General features: G+C 45.3%; 2 protein-coding genes across 7 annotated transcripts in view; one reads left to right on the top strand and one right to left on the bottom strand.

The window, feature by feature from the left end:
• The window catches only part of SS18L1 (SS18L1 subunit of BAF chromatin remodeling complex), a 28,135-nt gene extending 19,430 nt beyond the window's left edge, over positions 1 to 8,705 (bottom strand). For 4 of the 5 annotated variants that reach the window (XM_044298659.1, XM_044298660.1, XM_044298662.1 and 1 more), the window contains exons 1-3: positions 8,588 to 8,705; positions 5,760 to 5,836; positions 2,584 to 2,668 (exon numbers count right to left, since the gene is read on the bottom strand). In XM_044298659.1, coding sequence (XP_044154594.1) covers positions 2,584 to 2,668; positions 5,760 to 5,836; positions 8,588 to 8,656 — 231 coding nt within the window. In that variant the 5' untranslated portion in view covers positions 8,657 to 8,705. Of the gene's footprint in view, positions 1 to 2,583; positions 2,669 to 5,759; positions 5,837 to 7,664; positions 7,765 to 8,587 lie in introns of those variants that run through there. The other variant, XM_044298661.1, reaches the window with a different exon arrangement.
• Positions 8,706 to 9,105: 400 nt separating this feature from the next.
• PSMA7 (proteasome 20S subunit alpha 7) lies at positions 9,106 to 22,800 on the top strand. Of its 2 annotated transcripts, none has more exons than XM_044297183.1 (7): positions 9,106 to 9,272; positions 10,860 to 10,986; positions 12,698 to 12,822; positions 16,319 to 16,471; positions 16,555 to 16,674; positions 18,840 to 18,902; positions 22,645 to 22,800. In XM_044297183.1, exons 1-7 carry the CDS (start codon positions 9,177 to 9,179, stop codon positions 22,732 to 22,734), a joined length of 774 nt encoding a protein of 257 aa, XP_044153118.1. In that variant the 5' UTR covers positions 9,106 to 9,176; the 3' UTR covers positions 22,735 to 22,800. The 2 variants fall into 2 exon arrangements, with proteins under 2 accessions (XP_044153118.1, XP_044153119.1); XM_044297184.1 differs by having other exon boundaries at positions 9,109 to 9,272; positions 16,349 to 16,471.
• The last annotated feature ends 438 nt before the right edge of the window (positions 22,801 to 23,238 follow it).

The following is a 23,238-nucleotide window of genomic DNA, read 5'->3' as shown; positions in this document are numbered from 1 at the left end:
ATGGTCTCAGGATGCTTTACTGTTGGCATGACACAGGACTGATGGTAGCGCTCACCTTTTCCTCTCCGGACAAGTCTTTTTCCTGATGCCCAAACAATCGGAAAGAGGCTTGATCGGAGAATAGGACTTTGCCCTAGTCCTCAGCAGTCCATTCACCATATTTTCTGCAGAAGATCAATCTGTCCCTGATGTTTTTTTGGAGAGAAGTGGCTTCTTTGCTGCCCTTCTTTTTTTTTGGGGGGGGGGGGGGGGGGGGGGGGGGAACATATTTTTTATTAAATTTTCCATATAATTATCAGTCATACATATCTTGCATAAGATTACATATATTCATGTGATCAAGACATTTATGTATTACATATCATTCAGGTAAACATAAAATCTCGACCCTCCCCCCTTCCCTAACTGCCGAGCCTGCAGTATACATTCACCCAACTGAGTTGGTAAAATAAAAATTTTAAAAATCTGCACTCACTTGTGCTTCATGTTATTTAGGGGTGCACCGAAATGAAAATTCTGGTCCGAAACCGAAACCGAAAATTCAGGATACCCCTTGACCGAAACCGAAACCGAAACTGCCTTTTTGCCCAAATACTTTTAAAAGACCCCCCACCCCATAACAGTGCCATCCACAGACCCCCCCACCTCATAACAGTGCCATCCACAGACCCCCACCCACCCCATAACAGTGCCATCCACAGACCCCCACCCACCCCATAACAGTGCCATCCACAGACCCCCACCCACCCCATAACAGTGCCATCCACAGACCCCCACCCACCCCATAACAGTGCCATCCACAGACCCCCACCCACCCCATAACAGTGCCATCCACAGCCCCCATTGTACAATTAATAGATTAATAGAAAATAGCGGGGAGGAACTGGGAGGAGGAGCTGGGGGCCGGTGCGTTCACTGTTCTCCGGCCCCCAGCTCCAGTAGTTATAAAATGTTGTACAATTAATAAGAAATCTATTCATTTGGCCCCCCTCTGCAGTATTACATTCAATACAGCCACATCCTACTCACAGGGCTGTCATCTTAATGCTGGCCGGCCGGGCAGAGGAGCGGCAGCGTCACAACTGATGTCATGTGCCCGGTCTACTTTCTGAATGAAGGAGGCGGCGCAGGCATGTGACGTCAGTCGTGATGCTGCCGCTCGTCTGCCCGGCCGGCCAGCACAGCCCTGTGAGTAGGATGTGGCTGTATTGAATGTAATACTGCAGAGGGGGGCCAAATGAATAGAATGCTTATTAATTGTACAACATTTTATAACTACTGGAGCTGGGGGCCGGAGCACAGTGAACGCACCGGCCCCCAGCTCCTCCCCGCTATTTCCGGCCGATATGTAAAAATATCGGCAGAAACAGATTAGGTGCATTCTCGGCCGATATTTTCGGCCGCCGAAATTTCGGTGCACCCCTAATGTTATTACCACTCCTTCAGATAATTTGTGCTGCGAACATAATCATTGAGCTGTCCTACCATCTATGTCTTGTCATATTAAATCCCTAGTGTCATCCCCGGCAAGGAATGTAAGTATGAACGTAAGCCATTTGCTGCCCTTCTTGACACCAGGCCATCTTCCAAAAGTCTTCGCCTCACTGTGCGTGCAGATGCGCTCACACCTGCCTGCTGCCATTCCTGAGCAAGCTCTGCACTGGTGGCACTCCGATCCCACAGCTGAATCCTCTTTAGGAGATGATCCTGGCGCTTGCTGGACTTTCTTGGACGTCCTGAAGCCTTCTTAGCAAGAATTGAACCTCTTTCCTTGAAGTTCTTGATGAGCCTATAAATTGTTGATTGAGGTGCAATCCTAGTAGCCACAATATCCTTGCCTGTGAAGCCATTTTTATGCAACGCAATGATGGCTGCACGCATTTCTTTGCAGGTCACCATGGTTAACAATGGAAGAACAATGATTTCAAGCATTACCCTCCTTTTAAACAGGTCAAGTTTGCTATTTTAACCCAATCAGGCTGACATAATGATCTCCAGCCAAGTGCTCGTCAACATTCTCACCTGAGTTAACAAGACGATTACTGAAATGATCTCAGCAGGTCCTTTAATGACAGCAATGAAATGCAGTGGAAAGTTTTTTTGGGGATTAAGTTAATTTTCATGGCAAAGAAGGACTATGCAATTCATCTGATCACTCTTCATAACATTCTGGAGTATATGCAGATTGCTATTAGAAAAAATAAAGCAGCAACTTTTCCAATTTCCAATATTTATGTAATTCTCAAAACTTTTGGCCATGACTGTACATTCCTATGGGGAAAAATGCCAAGTCTTCAGGGTTTTTTTTCGCCGGAGATAAAAACCGTAGCTTGCTACGGTTTTATCTTTTGCCTGATCAGTCAAAACGACTGAACTGAAGACATCCTGATGCAAACTGAACGGATTTCTCTCCATTCAGAATGCATGGGGATATGCCTGATCAGTTCTTTTCCAGTATAGAACCCAGAGGATGGAACTCTATGCCGGAAAAGAAAAACGCTAGTGTGAAAGTACCCTAAGACATGTAGGAAAACCTTGGTGCAATGATTACAATGCTTATTATAAGAAATGAAGGATACTCACCGCAGGGAGCAGAGACTGCATATTCTGGTTGGAATCGGCTATGGTTGCCAAATATACCAGATTTCTGTGCAAGATCTGCTGATATCTGCAAGAAACAGCAGAAGAAGTGACATACAGCATTATACCATACATAACCCCAAAGGTGCAGAGAAGATGCCAGCAATGGAAGTTTCTGCCCCAGATTCCAGCATAGTGGAAGCCCCTTCTATATGTCCATAGCCCAGGGTTACCTGGAGGAAGCACTCATTGTTTTCTCAGCCGTGACATTGCCATTTGGTAAATGATGGCAATGACCAGAAGTCATCACACCCCAGACACAAAGAAGGACACCGCTCTATAGATGGGTGAAATGCAACGTTAACTCTGGTACAGGGGAGAATTTATTAAGACTGTTATTTTCTGTGCAAGTCTTAATAAAAACATACTCCGGATCTGTCAAATTTTTATGAAGATGGTGTTGATTTCTGGTGTAATTCACGCCACTTTTCTGGCAATTAACATTAAATTTGCTGGGCTATGTAGGTCATAGACCCATCCCACCCATAAACGTGCATAAAGAACAAATGTAACAGAAAATATAAAATAAAAAAATATATACATTTTTACTAAATTCATAAATAACAAATAGATGAAAAGCTGCATAAAAAAAAAAAAAAGACTCTCAAAAAACAGGACCTGGACCACTCCTCCAAAGAGACATCACATGTATATACACCCCAGCATCCAGCCCAACGGGCATTTCAATCACCCCCAGATGAAGGCTTTTGTGCTGAAACACACTTGGGGTGGACGCCGGACCCATCCTTTCTTTCTTTAGCCGACTATGGGTATGCATAGACTTTTTTATTATGTGTGCACTTTAGGTCTGCAACCGTACAGATTAAGGGCTCATGCACACGACTGTATGTATTTTGCGGTCCGCAAAAAATACGGATGACGTCCATGTGCATTCCGTATTTTGTGGAACAGAACAGCCGGCCCCTGATAGAACAGTACTATCCTTGTCCGTAATGCGGACAATAATAGGACATGTTCTATTCTTTTGCAAAACAGAAATACAGACGTACGGAAACGGAATGCACACGGAGTAACTTCCGTTTTTTGTTTTTTTTTGCAGACCCATTGAAATGAATGGTTCTGTATACGGTCCACAAAAAAACCGCAACGGACGCAGAAAGAATATACGTTTGTGTGCATGAGCCCAAACTGTGTATATATGGCCAATGGACTGCTATGCTATTACTTGTGGCGTTTCTACTTCTCGGGTGTATATACATATCATGTCTCTTTGGGGGAGGGGGAGGGGTCCTGTTTTTTGAGATTCGTTATTAATGCAGGTTTTTTTTTTTATCTATTTGATATTCGGGAATTCAGTAAAGATAATATTTTTCTTATTTTTTTGTTCCTTTTGCCATTTTTTTCAGACCCGAAGGGCTCATGCACACGACTGTATGTATTTTGCAGTCCGCAAAACACAGATCCGGAAAAAATACGGATGATTTCCGTGTGACATCCGTATTGCATCCGGTTTTTTTTTGCGGATCCATTGTAACAATGCCTGTCCTTGTCCGCAAAACGGACAAGAATAGGACATGTTCTATTTTTTTGTGGTACAGACTTGCGAACATACGGAATGCACACAGAGCCATTCCCGTTTTTTTGCAGCCCCATTGAAATGCATGGTTCCGCATATGGTCCGCTAAAAAAACGGGAATAGACACGGACAAAAAAAATACATTAGTGTGCATGAGCCCTAAGTCTGCGAATCTCTAGTGCCATTTTTCGGGCACAAGAAACTTTCCCTCATTGTGTATATCCAGCATACAATCATCCACAGCACTCTAAACAGCGTCTCCATAACAGTGACAACCACAGTGCCCCCATAATAGTGACAGCTGCAGGGCCTCTATAACTGTGACAAACACAGAGCCCCCATAATAGTGACAGCTGCAGGGCCTCCATGATAGTGACAAACACAGTGCCCCCATGATCGTGACAGCTGCAGGGCCTCCATGATAGTGACAAACACAGTGCCCCCATGATCGTGACAACTGCAGGGCCTGCATAACTGTGACAAACACAGTGCCCCCATAATAGTGACAGCTGCAGGGCCTGCATAACTGTGACAAACACAGTGCCCCCATAATAAAGACAGCTGCAGGGCCTCCATAACTGTGACAAACACAGAGCCCCCATAATAGTGACAGCTGCAGGGCCTCCATGATAGTGACAAACACAGTGCCCCCATAATAGTGACAGCTGTAGGGTCTCCATAACTGTGACAACTACAGTGCCCCCATAATAGTGACAGCTGCAGGGCCTCCATGATAGTGACAAACACAGTGCCCCCATGATCGTGACAACTGCAGGGCCTCCATAACTGTGACAACTACAGTGCCCCCATAATAGTGACAGCTGCAGGGCCTGCATAACTGTGACAAACACAGTGCCCCCATAATAAAGACAGCTGCAGGGCCTCCATAACTGTGACAAACACAGAGCCCCCATAATAGTGACAGCTGCAGGGCCTGCATAACTGTGACAAACACAGAGCCCCCATAATAGTGACAGCTGCAGGGCCTCCATGATAGTGACAAACACAGTGCCCCCATAATAGTGACAGCTGTAGGGTCTCCATAACTGTGACAACTACAGTGCTCCCATAATAGTGACAGCTGCAGGGCCTCCATAACTGTGACAAAACCAGTGCCCCCATAATAAAGACAGCTGCAGGGCCTCCATAACTGTGACAAACACAGAGCCCCCATAATAGTGACAGCTGCAGGGCCTCCATAATAGTGACAAACACAGTGCCCCCATGATCGTGACAACTGCAGGGCCTCCATAACTGTGACAAATACAGTGCCCCCATAATAGTGACAGCTGCAGGGCCTCCATAACAGTGACAAATGTAGTGCCCCCATAATAAAGACAGCTGCAGGGCCTCCATAACTGTGACAACCACAGTGCCCCCATAACTGTGACAACCACAGTGCCTCCATAATAATGAGGGCAACAGTTCCCCACAGCACTCCTAGAAGTAAGAGCCTGTTAACCCCCTGTAAGTTCCAACCTCAGGGCCATCATTACTAGCCATAATGCCCCTACATGTGATCTCATACACCCCCTGCTGCATTTCGCTAGTGTCCACTAGGTTTCCTGCCCGCTGTACTCACTGTGTGCACTCTGCCGTCTTCCCCTTGCTCTGATAATCCATTATACACTGTATCAGGTGATGGTTCTCATCCAGCATCTAGAAAAGAAAAGTCACAAGATCAGACTTCTACACTGTATCGGGTGAAGGTACCATTCCCTTTCACTGCAGTCATCATTAGGAAGCTCCTTCCACCTTATTATAAGGTATGAGGCAATGCAGGCTGAGGTGGCGGTTGTACGGTGTGGCTGCTGATCAGGCGCTTTCCCCGTTCTCTGCTGTCAGTACAGCTTCTGCGGTGAATACCTGATTCATGTCTGACAGTCTGGTTGCTAGGAATATACTGCCTAGCAACCTATACACAGTACATTACTTTACATTGGAGTTGTTAGGCAGCAAATCCTTAGCAGGCTGGCGCCTCTAGATAACTTTGGCGGATCCACCAAAGGAGAGACATGAAATGCTCCAATGCTGTTGTCAGCGGGGCGGCCTGGGTGAAATTCTGGGTATGTCCAGGTTCAGCTTGGAACCCGGAAAACCCCTTTAACAGGCGGTAGATGTGACATGCTGACCGCTTCAGCCAATCACTGCTTTCAATGATTTAGTAATTGGCTGCAGCGATGGTCATGTGCCATACACCTGCACATCACAGTGCCGGTGATATGCAGGTGTACGACAAATGACCGCAGCAGACAATCACTAAATCATAGCATTTAAAGGGAACATGTCACCATGAAAATGTGTGATCTGCATTTAGCATTTTACAGGGAGAAGGAGCTGAGTAGAAATAAATATAGCCTGTAGGACAAGAGTTAGTGTAAATTATAAAGTATTCATTTAATGTTTTTTTTTTTTTTTTTTGCCACCTGCATTTTTTTTGGTGTTTTTAAATTTTTTATTTTGCACACAGCGAGGGATGTTTACCCCACTATTGTGGCGTAAAAAAGTTATATGTGCACCATAATTTGCGACTTCTTAAGCTTCTCACCACTGGCAGGGAAAGGGCGGGGCCTACCTAGAGGGGGCGGGGTTTAGGACAGCCCGCCATATTTACTATAACTTATGCCAGAAAATGGCGTGAGTTATAGCTGATGTATACTCTAGCCTCTGGCTGGCATGCACTTCAGTTTCTAGAACACGGACTGCCAGGGATGCATCTCATTCTGGCACAGAGGGATCAAGACTGGTGTATGGGAATGCCAGTCTTGATAAATGTCCCTCCGTGGATCTTTGCCACTAACGTTTTCTTCATGGTGTTTTATCCCTATTGAAAAGATGATCTCAAAACACCTACAAAAAAATAAATAAATTAATAAAAAGCCAAGAGCTGTAGAATGCTGAATTTTTGAAAAGAAAAATGCAGAAAGACCAAAAAACGCACCTAGTGACCAAAAAAAAGTGGTGCAAATTGGCATTCAGTGTTGGTATGTGCAGTTGGCATACCTATTCTGTGATGGTGAGTGCGGCTGGCATACCTACTCTGTGATGGTGCGCGCGGCTGGCATACCTACTCTGTGATGGTGCGCGCGGCTGGCATACCTACTCTGTGATGGTGCGCGCGGCTGGCATACCTACTCTGTGATGGTGCGCGCGGCTGGCATACCTACTCTGTGATGGTGCGCGCGGCTGGCATACCTACTCTGTGATGGTGCGCGCGGCTGGCATACCTACTCTGTGATGGTGCGCGCGGCTGGCATACCTACTCTGTGATGGTCTGCGCGGCTGGCATACCTACTCTGTGATGGTGCGCGCGGCTGGCATACCTACTCTGTGATGGTGCGCGCGGCTGGCATACCTACTCTGTGATGGTGCGCGCGGCTGGCATACCTACTCTGTGATGGTGCGCGCGGCTGGCATACCTACTCTGTGATGGTGCGCGCGGCTGGCATACCTACTCTGTGATGGTCTGTGCGGCTGGCATACCTACTCTGTGATATGTTTGGTAGTTACTGTTCATCAACACCCGTGTCCTTACTAGTAACTGCCACCCTCCACCGACAGATGGTAGTCATGCTGCCAAGGCCAACCTCAATAGTACCCAAGGAAACAGCATGGACTGAGCTGTTGGACAGATGTTGCTCAGATCAATAACTCCCGGCTCCTCCGGTCCTCGCAGCGGATGCTTCCGACTTTTCAACAGGTGATTTCAGGCACAGGACTCTTTTTTTCCTGCATGACAAGTTGTAGCAGGTAACTGCACTGGGCCCGTCAATACCAGGGACACTAGTCCTGTGTCTCTTAAGCTGTCATGCTGGGAGTTGTAGTGTCACGACACATGTGGCAGACGCCCATTATACACTAACTCCAAAATCAGCATTCTACAGGAAATAATGTGTGATATTTAGGGAGTAAACAAATCCAGCAGATCACTAAAACTGCCCAAAAATTTTGAATGAAAGAGGCAAGCGCCTCATTCATCTCCAGTGTGTGCCGCACATACGCATCAATTTACAACACAGCATTATAACGCTATTATGGGTCTGATGGTCACATAGCAGAGCGAGCAAACTGCAAGAAGCGGATAGACAATGGTGATTTATCGCCTCTTCTTCACACCCCTCCTCCCTAATCCACAGATAAGGATGAAGGCACTCAGGGATGCATCCTGCTCTTTCTGTCATCATGGAGGCAAATGACATCTTAGAGGACAGCAGATTAGCACCACCTGCCCATCTGCATGTATGTGTATATATATATATATATATAGCATCTGTCCATCAGATTGCAGGAGCTGGCATTGATGCATCTTCCCCATGTTCTTCACACCATGCATGACACATGAGGAATTTATCTCCCTCCTCCCTCCTCAGAATAAAATTGGTGCCATCAGCCCCCCTTGCAGATCATTACCTTCTGTATAGTTTGCTGGGTGACCTCTCCTTTCCCTCTGGGTCTGGCTGAAGCAAATGCCACAGACATGATTCCCCCCTGTGCCCCTGCCTGTGTGTGATCCCGGCTGACAGCAGGATAAATTATTACAGATATTCTTAATATCTGCACCCTATTACTAGCCAGGGGATTCTTATTCTATGCTGCAGACAGGGGGGAGCGAGCCTCAATGGAAAAACCCGTTTTTACCGTCATACCGTGTAGACAGGGAGGTCTTGCTTTTGTCCATAGACTTGCATTTAACAAGGACAATACAAATAACGCTTCTAACATTCGTCTATGCAGCGACCGGGCGAGGATAGGATTCCATGATAACCCCCCCTGGGAAAAAGTGGTATGTTCCACAAGCCGGGCTTCCTGTCTAAAGCACCGGGTAGCGTAGGTTCCAGGGGGTGGGGTTTAGATACGCTGTTTACGTAGCGTCCAGTAGCGCAGTGCCTCTAGCCGTACGTCAGGCAGAGAGGGTAAGTACGTTTCCTGAATAGGAGGTGGATGAGTGCGCTGTTTTCAGGAGGTTTCAGTTTGTGAGCAGTCAGAACCCGTTGTGACCATGAGCTACGACCGGGCCATCACAGTCTTCTCCCCGGATGGCCATCTCTTCCAGGTGGAATATGCCCAGGAGGCCGTGAAGAAAGGCTCGACCGCGGTGAGGATTGCTCGTCACCTCTACCTTATGTATTGAGTGGGTTTAAGGGGGGGGGGGGGGGTCCTCGGTTTGCTTAGGGGGGGAGGGGAGGTTATAGTCGGGTGCCCAGGACTGACATAAGAGGGGGATCCCTTCTTAGAGGAACCCATCTTAAAATCTGGGGGCTTGCATTAGCAATGGGGGTGAGGTGGGATACTTTTGTTACTGGAAATGGGGGTGGCTGGGCACCCATTGTGAGGGTAGGGGGTCCCACGGTAACCAGCTTTGCCCCTATGGCATCTGGACAGGTTTTTACATTTCTGGATTCACTGGCAGCAAGCAGAGGTATTGAAATGAGGATAAGAAACAACTAGAAACGAGGACGTTGTAGACATTTTCATTATATAAGAGGGCTGCAGCTATTGATTATTTTAGTAATCAAGTATTCTGCTGATTAATCGAGTATTCTAATAAGAAGCTAATTAAAAGAACGCTCTCTATAAAAACTCCTCAGCCTCCCCCAGTGCCATCAGTTCCTCCCCCAGTGCCATCAGTTCCTCCCCCAGTGCCATCAGTTCCTCCCCCAGTGCCATCAGTTCCTCCCCCAGTGCCATCAGTTCCTCCCCCAGTGCCATCAGTTCCTCCCCCAGTGCCATCAGTTCCTCCATCAGTCCCATCAGCTTTCCCCAGTGCCATTGCACCCCCAAGTCCCATCATTTCCCCCTCCAATGCCACCAGCTCCCCGCAGTGCCTCCAGCTTCCCCATGTCACCAGCTCCTCCCCCAATGCCTCCAGTGCCATCAGCCCCCCCCCCCCCTTACTTTCCTGTAGGGGTGCTGCCGACACTCCAGAGATCTTCCATCCTCCTTCACGTGCTGCACTGGGACCTGACGTCACACAGCATCAGGTCATAGTGCACGTAAGCACGCAGTATGTTCTGATGACCTGTGTACGTCAGGATCCAGCGCAGCGCTGTGCGGGCCGGCTGGTGGCCATGGGGCGTCAGTAATAGCAAGCTCTTCACTCTGACTCCATGGTCACATGGCACAAACAAATTATCTGCATCGAGGATGTTTTTTGTGTCGAGTTAAAGAGGACCTTTCACTAGAATAAAACATCTAAACTAACTATACAGACACGGAGAGCTGCGCCCGGGGATCTCCCTGCACTTACTGTTATCCCTGGGCGCCGCTCCGTTCTCCCGGTATAGGCCAGCGCTACAGCCTGGGAGAAGGAGACGCCGGCAGGTTCCCCTGGGTGGAGCCTAACTATGAAGATACCGGAGGCTATACCAGGAGAACGGAGCGGCGCCCAGGTATAACAGTAAGTGCAGTTATTCTAGTGAAAGGTCCTCTGTAATCAATTAATTTTAGAAATTGTTCAGCCCTATTGTATAATCACAAAACTGGAGAGCCCCCCTCCAAAAAAATAAAATCTGGATGCGCACGAACGTATGGCGGGTGTATGAATAGAGGTCATCATGATGGCATGCTGTAATTGGGCCACGACGCGTACAAGTTAATACACTCGTGTGAATTTGCCCTAAAAATGAGAAATCCACTTGGGCTCTGCGGAGTTAAATGTGCCTCTCTGCTGTGTCGGCTTTAGGTTGGAGTACGAGGGAAGGAGATCGTGGTCCTCGGCGTGGAGAAGAAATCTGTAGCCAAACTTCAGGATGAGAGGACGGTGCGGAAAATCTGTGCGCTGGATGACAACGTCTTCATGGCTTTTGCTGGTAAATTTGTGCTGACGAACCAGAAGGGTTTGGTTCCATATGTCGCAGTTCTAATATGAATCGTGAGGCTAGGGGGTCAATGGCGACCTGTAGGTCAGGATAAAATCGCCAAATCATCAGTGTCATAGCCACAGCGCAGGCAAACCTCCCCCCCTCCTGGGAACTTCATAGTTACTTCGCCTCCCTGGAGGTAAACTTCCTGTTTGTTGCCGCAGTCAATTGCTGGCTGCAGCGGAGACTCCCTCTCCTTGCATCATGGTCCAGCGGGGAGCAAAGGCTTCCTGTGGCCCTTTGCAGGTCTGCCCAGGAGAGGAGGGGGTCCGAAAACCTCCCCAAGGGGCACAACCACTTAAAGGAGTTTTCAGGACTTAAATATTGATGACCTATTTTAGGATATGTCATCAGTATTAAAGGGAATCTGTCACCTATTTTGAGCATATAAAACCGTTAACATAGCAACGTGCAATAAAGTACCTTCATTCCTGCATGTGTCCTCTTTCTTTTATTCAACTTTTCATTCAGATGAAAAAGCAATTTTTCTGATATGCAAATTAAGTCTCAAGGTGCCCAGAGGGGCGTCATTACTCTGCTCCAGTGCCCAGTAACGCCCCCCTGCAGTGCCCAGCCCGCCATTCTTCCAAGCTCAGCCCGCCTCCTCAGAAATAAAATTTACTCCCACATCCTTGCCGAACAGCGCCGCCCCCTCTGCTCTGTCATGTAATTTATTCACCCCACGATCCTTGCGTCCTCCTTTCTTTCCCCAGAAATCTCGTGCAGCCGCAGTATCGCTGAGTGCCTGCGCCTGTACGATACACCTGCTCCAGAGGGCAACAGCGCTCTGATTACATCACTGGGCTCGGCGCATGCCCAGTGACACTATTGAGGCTGTTGCCCTCAGGAGCAGGAGTATCGTACAGGCGCAGGCAGTCAGCGATACTGCGGCTGCACGAGATTTCGGAGGCCAAGAAAGGAGGACGCAAGGATCATGTGGTGAATAAATTACATGACATAGCAGAGGGGGCGGCGCTGTTCGGCAAGGATGTAGGAGTACATTTTATTTCTGAGGAGGCGGGCTGGGCTTGGAAGAAAGGTGGGCTGGGCACTAGAGGAGAGTAATAACTCCCCTCTGGGCACCTTGAAGCTTAATTAGCATATCAGAAAAATCGCTTTTTGATCAAAATGAAAACTTGAATAAAAGAAAGAGGACCCTTGCTGGAATGAAGGTACCTTATTGAACATTGCTATGTTAACGGTTTTATATGCTCAAAATAGGTGACAGATTCCCTTTAATAGGTGTCTGTCTGATTCCTGGTGCTCCTGACGATCAGCTGTTTAAAGAGGCATGTTGCACTTGTGGCATGGCATCTATTGGTCACTTGGCCTTTCTGGAGATCAGTCCCTTCAAGTGAATGAGACTGAGCTGCAGTACAGAGCATAGCCACTGATCAGTGTATGGCACTGTCTGGTATACTATGCAGAGGGCATGACACTCGCCCAAGCCATGTGGCCGCTTCAAACAGCTGATTGGCAAGATTGGCCCCTGATGCATTTAAGTGATTCCGAACCGCAGTACTGGACACAGCCTATAGTCAGGTGTGGTGCTATCCATCTTTTTTTTTTTTTTTTTTTTGCCAGTAGAATTTATACAATCTGTGTAAAAGCTGGTTCCCTCCGTAGTTCAGCTGATAACAGATCCTCTTCTCTGTTGTAGGACTCACGGCCGATGCTCGGATTGTAATAAATCGTGCACGTGTGGAGTGTCAAAGCCACAGACTGACAGTAGAAGACCCGGTGACGGTCGAGTACATTACACGGTACATTGCCAGCCTGAAGCAGGTAAGGGGCAGGGGAGGGCACGTATTCAAAACCAACCAATCAGAGTGCGGAATTCATTAATCTGGAGCCATTTAGTGGCCTTTTCATGGGAATTAAACATTGACCTATCATCAGTATCAGATCAGCGCTGCAGCCTTTACAGCGCCGTACATTGCATAGTAGCAGTGTTTAGTATTGTAGTTCAATCCCATTCATTTAAAACACCTTTAACCTCCTCAGGACCGCCGTACGCAGGATTGCGTCCTGCCGGCGGCCCTGCTCTTCTGGGTGGACGCATATACGCGTCCTCCCGCGAGAGCCGAGATTTCCTGTGAACGCGCGCACACAGGCGCGCACGCTCACAGGAACGGAAGGTAAGCGAGTGGATCTCCAGCCTGCCAGCGGCGATCGCTCGCTGGCAGGCTGGAGATCTGATTTTTTTTTTTTAACCCCCAACAGGTATATTAGACGCTGTTTTGATAACAGCGTCTAATATACCTGCTACCTGGTCCTCTGGTGGTCCCTTTTGTTAGGATCGACCACCAGAGGACACAGGTAGGTCAGTAAAGTCGCACCAAACACTACACTACACTACACTACACCCCCCCCCCGTCACTTATTAACCCTTTATGAACCCCTGATCACCCCATATAAACTCCCTGATCACCCCCCTGTAAGGCTCCGTTCAGACGTCCGTATGATTTTTACGGATCCACGGATACATGGATCGGATCCGCAAAACACATGCGGACGTCTGAATGGAGCCTTACAGGGGGGTGATCAATGACACTCCCTGATCACCCCCTGTCATTGATCACCCCCCTGTAAGGCTCCATTCAGACGTCCGCATGTGTTTTGCGGATCCGATCCATGTATCCGTGGATCCGTAAAAATCATACGGACGTCTGAATGGAGCCTTACCAGGGGGGTGATCAATGACAGGGGGGTGATCAGGGTGTCTATATGGGTGATCACCCCCTGTCATATTGATCACCCCCCCCCCCCCCCCCCCCTGTAAGGCTCCATTCAGACATTATTTTGGCCCAAGTTAGCGGAAATTTTTTGTTTGTTTTTGTTTTTTCTTACAAAGTCTCATATTCCACTAACTTGTGTCAAAAAATAAAATCTCACATGAACTCACCATACCCCTCACGGAATCCAAATAAATAAACATTTTTAGACATTTATATCCCAGACTTCTTCTCACGCTTTAGGGCCCCTAAAAAGCCAGGGCAGTATAAACACCCCACAACTGACCCCATTTCGGAAAGAAGACACCCCAAGGTATTCCGTGAGGGGCATATTGAGTCCATGAAAGATTGAAATTTTTGTCCTAAGTTAGCGGAAAGTGAGACTTTGTGAGAAAAAAACAAAAAAAATCAATTTCCGCTAACTTATGCAAAAAAAAAAAAATTCTATGAACTCGCCAGGCCCCTCATTGAATACCTTGGGGTGTCTTCTTTCCAAAGTGGGGTCACATGTGGGGTATTTATACTGCCCTGGCTTTTTAGGGGCCCGAAAGTGTGAGAAGAAGTCTGGGATCCAAATGTCTAAAAATGCCCTCCTAAAAGGAATTTGGGCACCTTTGCGCATCTAGGCTGCAAAAAAGTGTCACACATCTGGTATCGCCGTACTCAGGAGAAGTTGGGGAATGTGTTTTGGGGTGTCATTTTACATATACCCATGCTGGGTGAGAGAAATATCTTGGCAAAAGACAACTTTTCCAATTTTTTTTATACAAAGTTGGCATTTGACCAAGATATTTTTCTCACCCAGCATGGGTATATGTAAAATGACACCCCAAAACACATTCCCCAACTTCTCCTGAGTACGGCGATACCAGATGTGTCACACTTTTTTGCAGCCTAGGTGGGCAAAGGGGCACATATTCCAAAGTGCACCTTTTGGATTTTACCGGTCATTTTTTACACATTCTGATTGCAAAGTTCTTCTCACACATTTGGGCCCCTAAATTGCCAGGGCAGTATAACTACGCCACAAGTGACCCCATTTTGGAAAGAAGACACCCCAAGGTATTCTGTGAGGGGCATGGTGAGTTCCTAGAATTTTTTATTTTTTGTCGCAAGTTAGTGGAATATGAGACTTTGTAAGAAAAAAATAAAAAATCATCATCATTTTCCGCTAACTTGTGACAAAAAATAAAAAGTTCTATGAACTCACTATGCCCATCAGCGAATACCTTAGGGTGTCTACTTTCCGAAATGGGGTCATTTGTGGGTTTTTTCTACTGTTTGGGCATTGTAGAACCTCAGGAAACATGACAGGTGCTCAGAAAGTCAGAGCTGCTTCAAAAAGCGGAAATTCACATTTTTGTACCATAGTTTGTAAACGCTATAACTTTTACCCAAACCATTTTTTTTTTATCAAAGACATGTAGAACTATAAATTTAGCGAACAATTTATATATGGATGTCGTTTTTTTTTGCAAAACTTTACAGCTGAAAGTGAAATTAATATTCGATTAATAACAAAAAAAGTAAAAATGTCAGCAGCAATAAAATACCACCCAATGAAAGCTCTATTAGTGAGAAGAAAAGGAGGTAAAATTCATTTGGGTGGTAAGTTGCATGACCGAGCAATAAACGGTGAAAGTAGTGTAGTGCAGAAGTGTAAAAAGTGCTCTGGTCATGAAGGGGGTTTCAGCTAGCGGGGCTGAAGTGGTTAAAGGGGTTTTCTTATCTCAGACAATGGGGGCATATCGCTAGGATATGCCCCCATTGTCTTATAGGTGCGGGTCCCACCGCTGAGACCCGCACCTATATCGAGAACAGAGCCCCAAAAGTGAAGGAGAGCGCACTGCGCATGCGCAGCCGCTCTGCGCCTGCGCTGGCTCATCTATTGCAGTCTGCGCCATAGAAATTAATGGGAGTATGGGCCGCGTATGGGCCGCGTATGCGCGGCACGCTCCCATTCACTTCTATGGGAGAGGCGGGGATTAGCGCTTGGTGGTGAACGGACCCCGGTGGGACCCGCATCTATCAGACAATGGGGGCATATCCTAGCAATATGTTCCCATTGTCTAATATGGGAATAACCCTTTAAGAATGACCGCTGTGCTACTTGGTTACTATGAGCTTTATCTTGCCAATGACAACCAATAACCACCATGGCAACTGTCTTTTCTGGCAAGTTTGATAAATCAAGCCCGTTATTGGGAACATTTTTGCAGTAGCTGTCACACTGTGCACTGCAATGATATTGATGACCTATGTTTAGGGTAGGTCATCAATATCGGATCGGCAGGGGTCCGACTCCCAGCAGCCCCACCAATCGGCTGTTAGAAGAGCTCACGTGCTGCGTCACCTTCAATATTTAACTTCACGCCATAAAGATCCTAGCAGTGGTACAGTGCAACTACAACGTCTCGTCCCATTCAGATATATATATATATATATATTTATTTATTTATTTATTTATTTATTTATTTATTATTTTTTTTTTTTTTTTTTTTTTTTCATCCCCACTGTCTTCACTCTTGCCGGTGGGCTTGTACAAGCCTTACATACATGCAAAATGTTTTCTACAGCGTTACACTCAGAGCAATGGCCGCCGGCCTTTTGGAATATCTGCCCTGATTGTGGGATTTGACTTTGATGGAACTCCTCGTCTCTACCAGACAGATCCTTCTGGCACTTACCACGCTTGGAAAGTAAGTCTATCAACTATTCCTTTTGGGGAGTCATCCTGGTGGATGCCAAATACTTCATAACCTTCTGCTTTATCACCCACTAGGCCAACGCCATCGGCAGAGGAGCCAAGTCTGTCCGTGAGTTCCTGGAGAAACACTACACCGATGAAGCCATTGAGACAGATGACCTGACTATAAAACTGGTCATTAAAGCTCTGCTTGAGGTGAGTACCAGGCCTTTGGATTACAGCAGGTCTTCATTCTGCCATAGAACCTGTGCTTTTGTCACTTTATCCATTGTCTGTTTTCCTCTTCCATTAATGTCCTTCTTGTGCATCTTTAAAAAAAAAAAATTTATTTATTTTTTAACAGATCTCAGAGTGGCTGGACCTTCAGTGCTGATCATACTCACCTGGTCCCCACTGCTGGGTTCTGGTTCCATTAATCCATGACCAATTCTGCAGCTCTCAGATCTCTCGAAATCAACATCCTGACAGAGGTCACATGACTAGTGTTGACCGAGCACCAAAGTGCTTGGGTGCTCTGATGCTCAAGTAGAACACTTTGTGATGCTCGGGAGCTCTACAGAGCCCCCGAGCACAATGAAGTCAATGGGAGAAACCGAGCATTAAACCAGGCACCCCCTGCTCTGAAGAGGGGAGGGTTCCGAGTCACACTGAGGTCTATGCAGAAGATTGCTGTGAGGGAATCCCCCCCCCCCCCATGTGAGTCCGTGGCTTATGAGTCCCTGCTCTGACTCCATATATAGCTATGTCCATATATGGAGTCAGTGCTTGGGGACACCCAGTGTATTTAAATCTAATTTAGCTTCTATTTCTGAAAACTAGAGGCAAGGATTTTTATCATTCAGCTTTATAGCTCAGTGGTTAACTATGTAGTAAGTATTCCTATACAGCAGAAGTATAATTTCATATTTCAGTGCAGGTTAACATGTCTGTATAGTGTAGTGGTTAAAGTTTATTGGCTCTAATGCAGAAGGTTGTGCGTTCAAATCCCGGCAGAAACATTTCAGAAATAGAGGGGGGGTATATATATATATATATATATATATATATATATATATATATATATATATATATATATATATATATTATATATTATTTTTATTTTATTTTTTTTGCACAAAAAAAATTGTAATTGCAATATGTCAATCATACTTCATATATATATATATATATATATATATATATATATATATACATTATGTGTGAAACTACTACTGATGTTTTAGCCATAATATATTCTAAATATATAATATATGTAAACATAGTATGGCTAAAAATATATATATGTATGTATGTGTTTAAATTAAATTTAGCTTATATTTCTGAAAAGTTTCTGCTGCGATTTGAACTCACAACCTTCTACATTAGAGCCAAGAAACTTAACCACTACGCTATACAGCTACATGTTAACCTGCACTGAAATATGACATGATACTTCTGCTGTATAGGAATACTTACTACATGACAAACGACTGAGGTTTTTCTGACACAGTTTATCATTCAGCTTTATAGCTGAGTGGCTAAAGTCCTTGCCTCTAAGGTAGAAGGTTGTGAGTTCAAATCCTGGCAGAAACTTTTCAGAAATGGAGGCTAAACTGGATTTAAATACGCTGACTCCAGTATTTGGCCGAACATTGTGATGTGCCGAGCATGCTCGCTCGACACTACACATGACCTCTGCAGCTGATTAGCCGGAACCTGGGGACCAGGTAGGTGAGCATGATCACCACTGCAGGTCTATCCACTTTGGGTAATTTAAAGGGCATCTGGCGGCAGAGTACCCATGAAACTGACTGCCCTGTTCATTCGGCAGCTGAAGGCATTTGTGTTGGTCCCATGTTCATATGTGCTCGCATTGCTGAGAGAAATTGTTTTAATGTATACAAATGAGCCTGTAAGAGCAATGGATTCAGCTCACTCTGCAATGGCATTGCCCTATTGCTCCTAGAGGCTCATTTGCATATATTTCAGATGCCTTCAGCTGCCAAGTGCACATGTGACAGGTCAGCCAGTGTCATAGGTACAAATCTGCTGACGGATGCCCTTTTAAAGGTGCACAACTCCTTTAAAGCGTCTGCTCCTCATTTAGTACTGAAACAGTCTAGTCATTTAAATATGGGAAAACCCCTTTCCACCTAACCACAGTATAGCTAATAAGTAATGGACTGGGGGTGGTGGAGGTTGACCCCACAGTTCCATAAGAGAGAAAGGCGCGTTGGAGCACTGGGACTTTCATGGCATAACCCACCTTTTAAGAGATGAAGACACCACAACAAGAACAGTTACCTCTCATCTAGCCTCTCATCTCTATCTATCTATCTAATTTAAAAAAAAAATAAAAAATTCTTTTTATATTATTATAGGTGGTTCAGTCTGGAGGTAAAAATATTGAACTGGCCGTCATGAGGAGAGACCAACCTCTAAAGGTGAGACTCATCATTCAAAAGCCAACTTACTAGCTGTTGTCTATATATTGGGACTCTGTTGTGAACATTGCATACAGGCCTCATGTACATGGCAGAGACGTGTACATGGAGGCAGATTTATAAAGTCTGGCATTCCCATACGTGTCTTGATCTCCCTGCACTGGAGTAATATGAGCCTATTTTATTAAGACTCAGATGCCTCTTAATAAATTAGGTGCATTTCTGCCCTGCCGTGCGCCCGAAACTAGAGTTTACACAACCTAGGAGCTGGCACAGACTTGAGCTACAACTTACAAAGCGCTAGGCCCCGACACATTTGAAAAGTATTGTGGCACTGTTCTACAGAACTAAATGTACCGCAGTCTGTTGCCGCCATGTGGCACTGTATTACAGCAGTGATCCAAAGGGAGATTGTATATCTAAGGCTTCTTGCACACGACCGTATGGCTTTTTCTGTATTTTGTGGTCCGCAAAAAATACGGATAACGTCCGTGTGCATTCCATTTTTTGTGGAACGGAACAGCTGCCCCTCCTGATAGAACATGTCCTATTATTGTCCGCATTACGGACAAGGATAGGACTGTTCTATCTTTGAACGGAAATACGGAAACGGAAGGCATAAGGAGTACCTTCCGTTTTGTTTTGTTTTGTTTTTTTTGCAGATCCATTGAAATGAATGATTCCGTATATGGAACGTTCGTGTGCAAGAGGCCTAACGAACACAGTGGTACAATATGACCCCATAGACTGGTGTGGATGTTTCAATACAACTTAAAGGGGTTGTCTATCCTCAGGATAGGTCATCAATATCAGATTACTGGCGGTCCCGCTTCCGACACCCCCGCTGATGAGCTGCTTTTAGAGAATGCAGCATATATGCGCTGCCTTCTCTTCTATGTTTACCTGCTCGTCGTTGCATCTATAATGTCCCCATTCACTTGAGTGGGATGGCTCGTCCTATTTACTTAAAACAGATGGGATCCGTCCCATTGAAGTGAATGGGGACACCATAGTTGTAATTGCATTGCTCGCAGTTGCGACGGCGAGCAGGTAAACAGAGAAGAGAAGGCAGCACTCGTACAAGCGTTGCTTTCTCTTCACAAACTGAAATCTTTCTCTGCATGAGCCCTCGTTTAATCACAGATTTAGCCAGTCAGTGAGATACGATGGTTTGAGTTACGGTATAACACAGGGAAGTCAGTGTGCAATGTTGGACTGAGGTTTCTCAGGCCCAACCCCTATATCTTTAATAGAGTCTAATAGGTTTTGAATCAAAGGAATAGACGTAGTGGCAAGTGATTAGCTCTAAGGGTGCCTGCCCACTGTGCGGTTTATCGCGCAGAAAAAACAGTGTAATACAGTACCAGCAAAATTAGGTGCGAAAATTGCAGTGCGGATTTGGAAATCTGCTGCATGTCAATTGTTGCGTTTTTCTTGCGCAGAAAAATCTGAATCAAATTGGCACCAAAACCTCGACAAATAGTGCGGATTTATGAGTGGTTTTGGCGCAGATTTCTTCTTTACCAGAGGATCCTCTGGTAAACTGACAGGCTAGTCCTATCATGTCGGTGTGAATATCTGCATAGAGAGAGTCCAGAGATAATCTTTCAGTGAGTAAATTGTAAAGCAAATAGTATGGATAACTATCAGGCTTGAGCAATTCGACCTTTGGATCATAGATCCAAAGTTGATTTGTTCAAATACTTTGATTGTAATGCTTTTTCCATACAGCATTAAAATATATTGGCTTAGTGGAGCCAAAGTCAATTTCGCCTGAAGTCACGTGAGACTTAGGTGAATTCCTACTGTATGCATATCTGCGGATTGGAAAACAATATCAAATAGCAATCCAAACTGAGCTTTGATACTGGCTGGTACCTCAGTACCTAACTGTTCTGGCTGTGGGAAAAGTACTTGGTGGTAGCATCTAGAAGCATGGGGCCTGGTCTTGTTTGAAAGCTGCCATCCCAGGCTTTCATACAGGACCAAAATGACAGCATTAGGTAAAACCTTCCTTCTTTACTTTTCACTTTTAGCTGCATTCACTGCATCTTCCCATGTAGTGAAGCTAATGCTGTCATTCTGGTATTATTTGAAAGCTTGAAATGCCAGTTTTAAAAACAACATAAAACCTATCTCTAGCTGCTACCAAACCAAAGATATGAGCAGGTAAAGCAGCAGCCCCCCTTCAGTCTGAAGGAGGAGATGGAGCAGTTGCAGAGCTGACAGCCTGCAGGAGGAAAGGGAAAAACAGTAAAAAATATATTGAAATGTGGCATTGTACTGACCCACATAATAATGTTATGTTATTTTTACCACCCAGTTCAATAAATTCCATAAAATAATGTTAAATTGCAGTTTTCCCTCTAAAAAATAAAATGTTTACTACACTATATATACACCCCAAAATGGTTTCTTAAAAAAAAAAAAAAAAAAAAAAAAAATCCTGCAAAATTAAAAATAAGAATTTAGAAGAAACATTAGAGTTATAACTGCTGGAACACAAAGTTGGTCCTTTTTAAATAAGTTATCTGAATTCTAAAAGATCCCCTCCAAGGCCCAGGCCCCTTGTATACATTATACTTACCTGCTCCCAGTCACCTGCGTTGTTCTGGATCCCTAAACGGTAGCCACTGCATCTCCCCATCATACGGATCAAAACATCTGGTGACGAGGGGAAGCAGCCAATAGCAGTGTACGGCGGTGACCAGCCTCCCTAGTGTCACCGCCGCGGCCTGCTAGTGGTGAGAACGTTGACTTCACAGATCAAATACATTTTAATGCTGTATGGAAAAAAGGTCAATTCGCTCAAGCCTAATAATTATAATACCATTCACAACAGAACCATTGTTTTCAGGTTTCATTATAGAACTAGCTTAAAAGGGTTCTCTGGGACATACAAAAAAAAAATTGCATTGGCCTGATTAGGGCTGCAACGAGTACTCAACTAAATCTAGTAATTCGAAACAAAAAAATCCCTGATGCTAATTTTTTGCATTGAGGATTTGTTTGTCTCTTGTGACCACGGAGTGGGAGTGAAGCGCTTGATATTATTCCTGCTCCGTGGTCTCCCGCTGCACTCAGAATACTCACCTTTCCAGCAGGGGGCCTCCGGACACTCCACAGCACATCCATGGTTCCATGTTGCACTGACATCCTGACGTACGCACGCAGTGACGTCAGGTGCAGAGGAGCGCGGAACGATGGAGTGTCAGCGCTGCCCCTGCTGGAAAGGTAAGTTGGTGCGACTAAGGCCGGGTGCCCAGAGTGCACAGCGTAATGGCAACCAATGACTCTGTGCACTTCGGGTGTCAGGAGGAGCACTGCTGCACTGGGGGATAGTGGAGCTGATGGCACCGGGGGGAATGAAGGGTGTTGGGGACTGATGGTAGGGTGGTCTGAGTTTTTATAAAGGAAAACTGTCTACTAATTCATTTTTTCTTATTAGATTACTCAATTAATCGTAAAAAAGAATCAATAGAATACTCTATTTCTAAAATCATTTACTGCAGCCCTAGGCCTGATTATAGGCAATTAATGTTCGTTCCCAATAATTGGCCTGATAATCTTGTGTAAATCTGCCATTGATAAACAATAAAACGTTCTCTGACAGTTATCAGAGGAGAGAACTTGAGTTTCTAAGCAGTTCAGTTCATCACCGCTACCTCCTGGTGTCATACCCCAGGTAATAGGTAAAGCATAGAGAACAAAAATTCAATTTTCAACTGTTCTTCCCTGGCAGATCCTGAGCCCCGAGGAGATTGAAAGATACGTTGCAGAGATCGAAAAGGAGAAGGAAGAGAATGAGAAGAAGAAACAGAAGAAAACATAATTTATTCCTCCAGACAATATGGTGTAAATCAGTCCGACAATAAATGTTTTTCTTTTATTAAATTTCTTTAAGGGCTTGGTGTCTGATTATTATTATTTTTTTGACTGGCCGTAGACTGCAGCGTCCTCGATAAGTAATGACTTGAATGTAAATAAGATCCATTTTTCTTACCAACTTGTTATTGAAGACTCATTAAAGTATAACGTGTCATTACAGTTATTGATTGTTCTTTGTGATGGGAAAGTATGGTAACGGGAGAACGGATCCCTCCTCATACTGTACAACATCTTTTATCTACGCGATTATACATTTCCCAGTTCTATAATCTACTTTGTTTCAATTACCATTTGCAAGAAGCCTGCTTCTACTCATAATATCCAGATAACAGAGCGGCAAAAATAAAAATCATACACGGCACGTACTGGGTGCTATGTCTGATACTAGGGGTGGAGAAAGTCACTCACCTTCTACGGTTGTGCTAGATTAGGTACAACACTAATGCAG

Source organism: Bufo gargarizans, chromosome 6, assembly GCF_014858855.1.
Source record: "Bufo gargarizans isolate SCDJY-AF-19 chromosome 6, ASM1485885v1, whole genome shotgun sequence".
Taxonomy (NCBI): domain Eukaryota; kingdom Metazoa; phylum Chordata; class Amphibia; order Anura; family Bufonidae; genus Bufo; species Bufo gargarizans.
The sequence above is the reverse complement of the archived record's forward strand: the minus strand, read 5'-3'. Positions and strand labels throughout refer to the sequence as shown.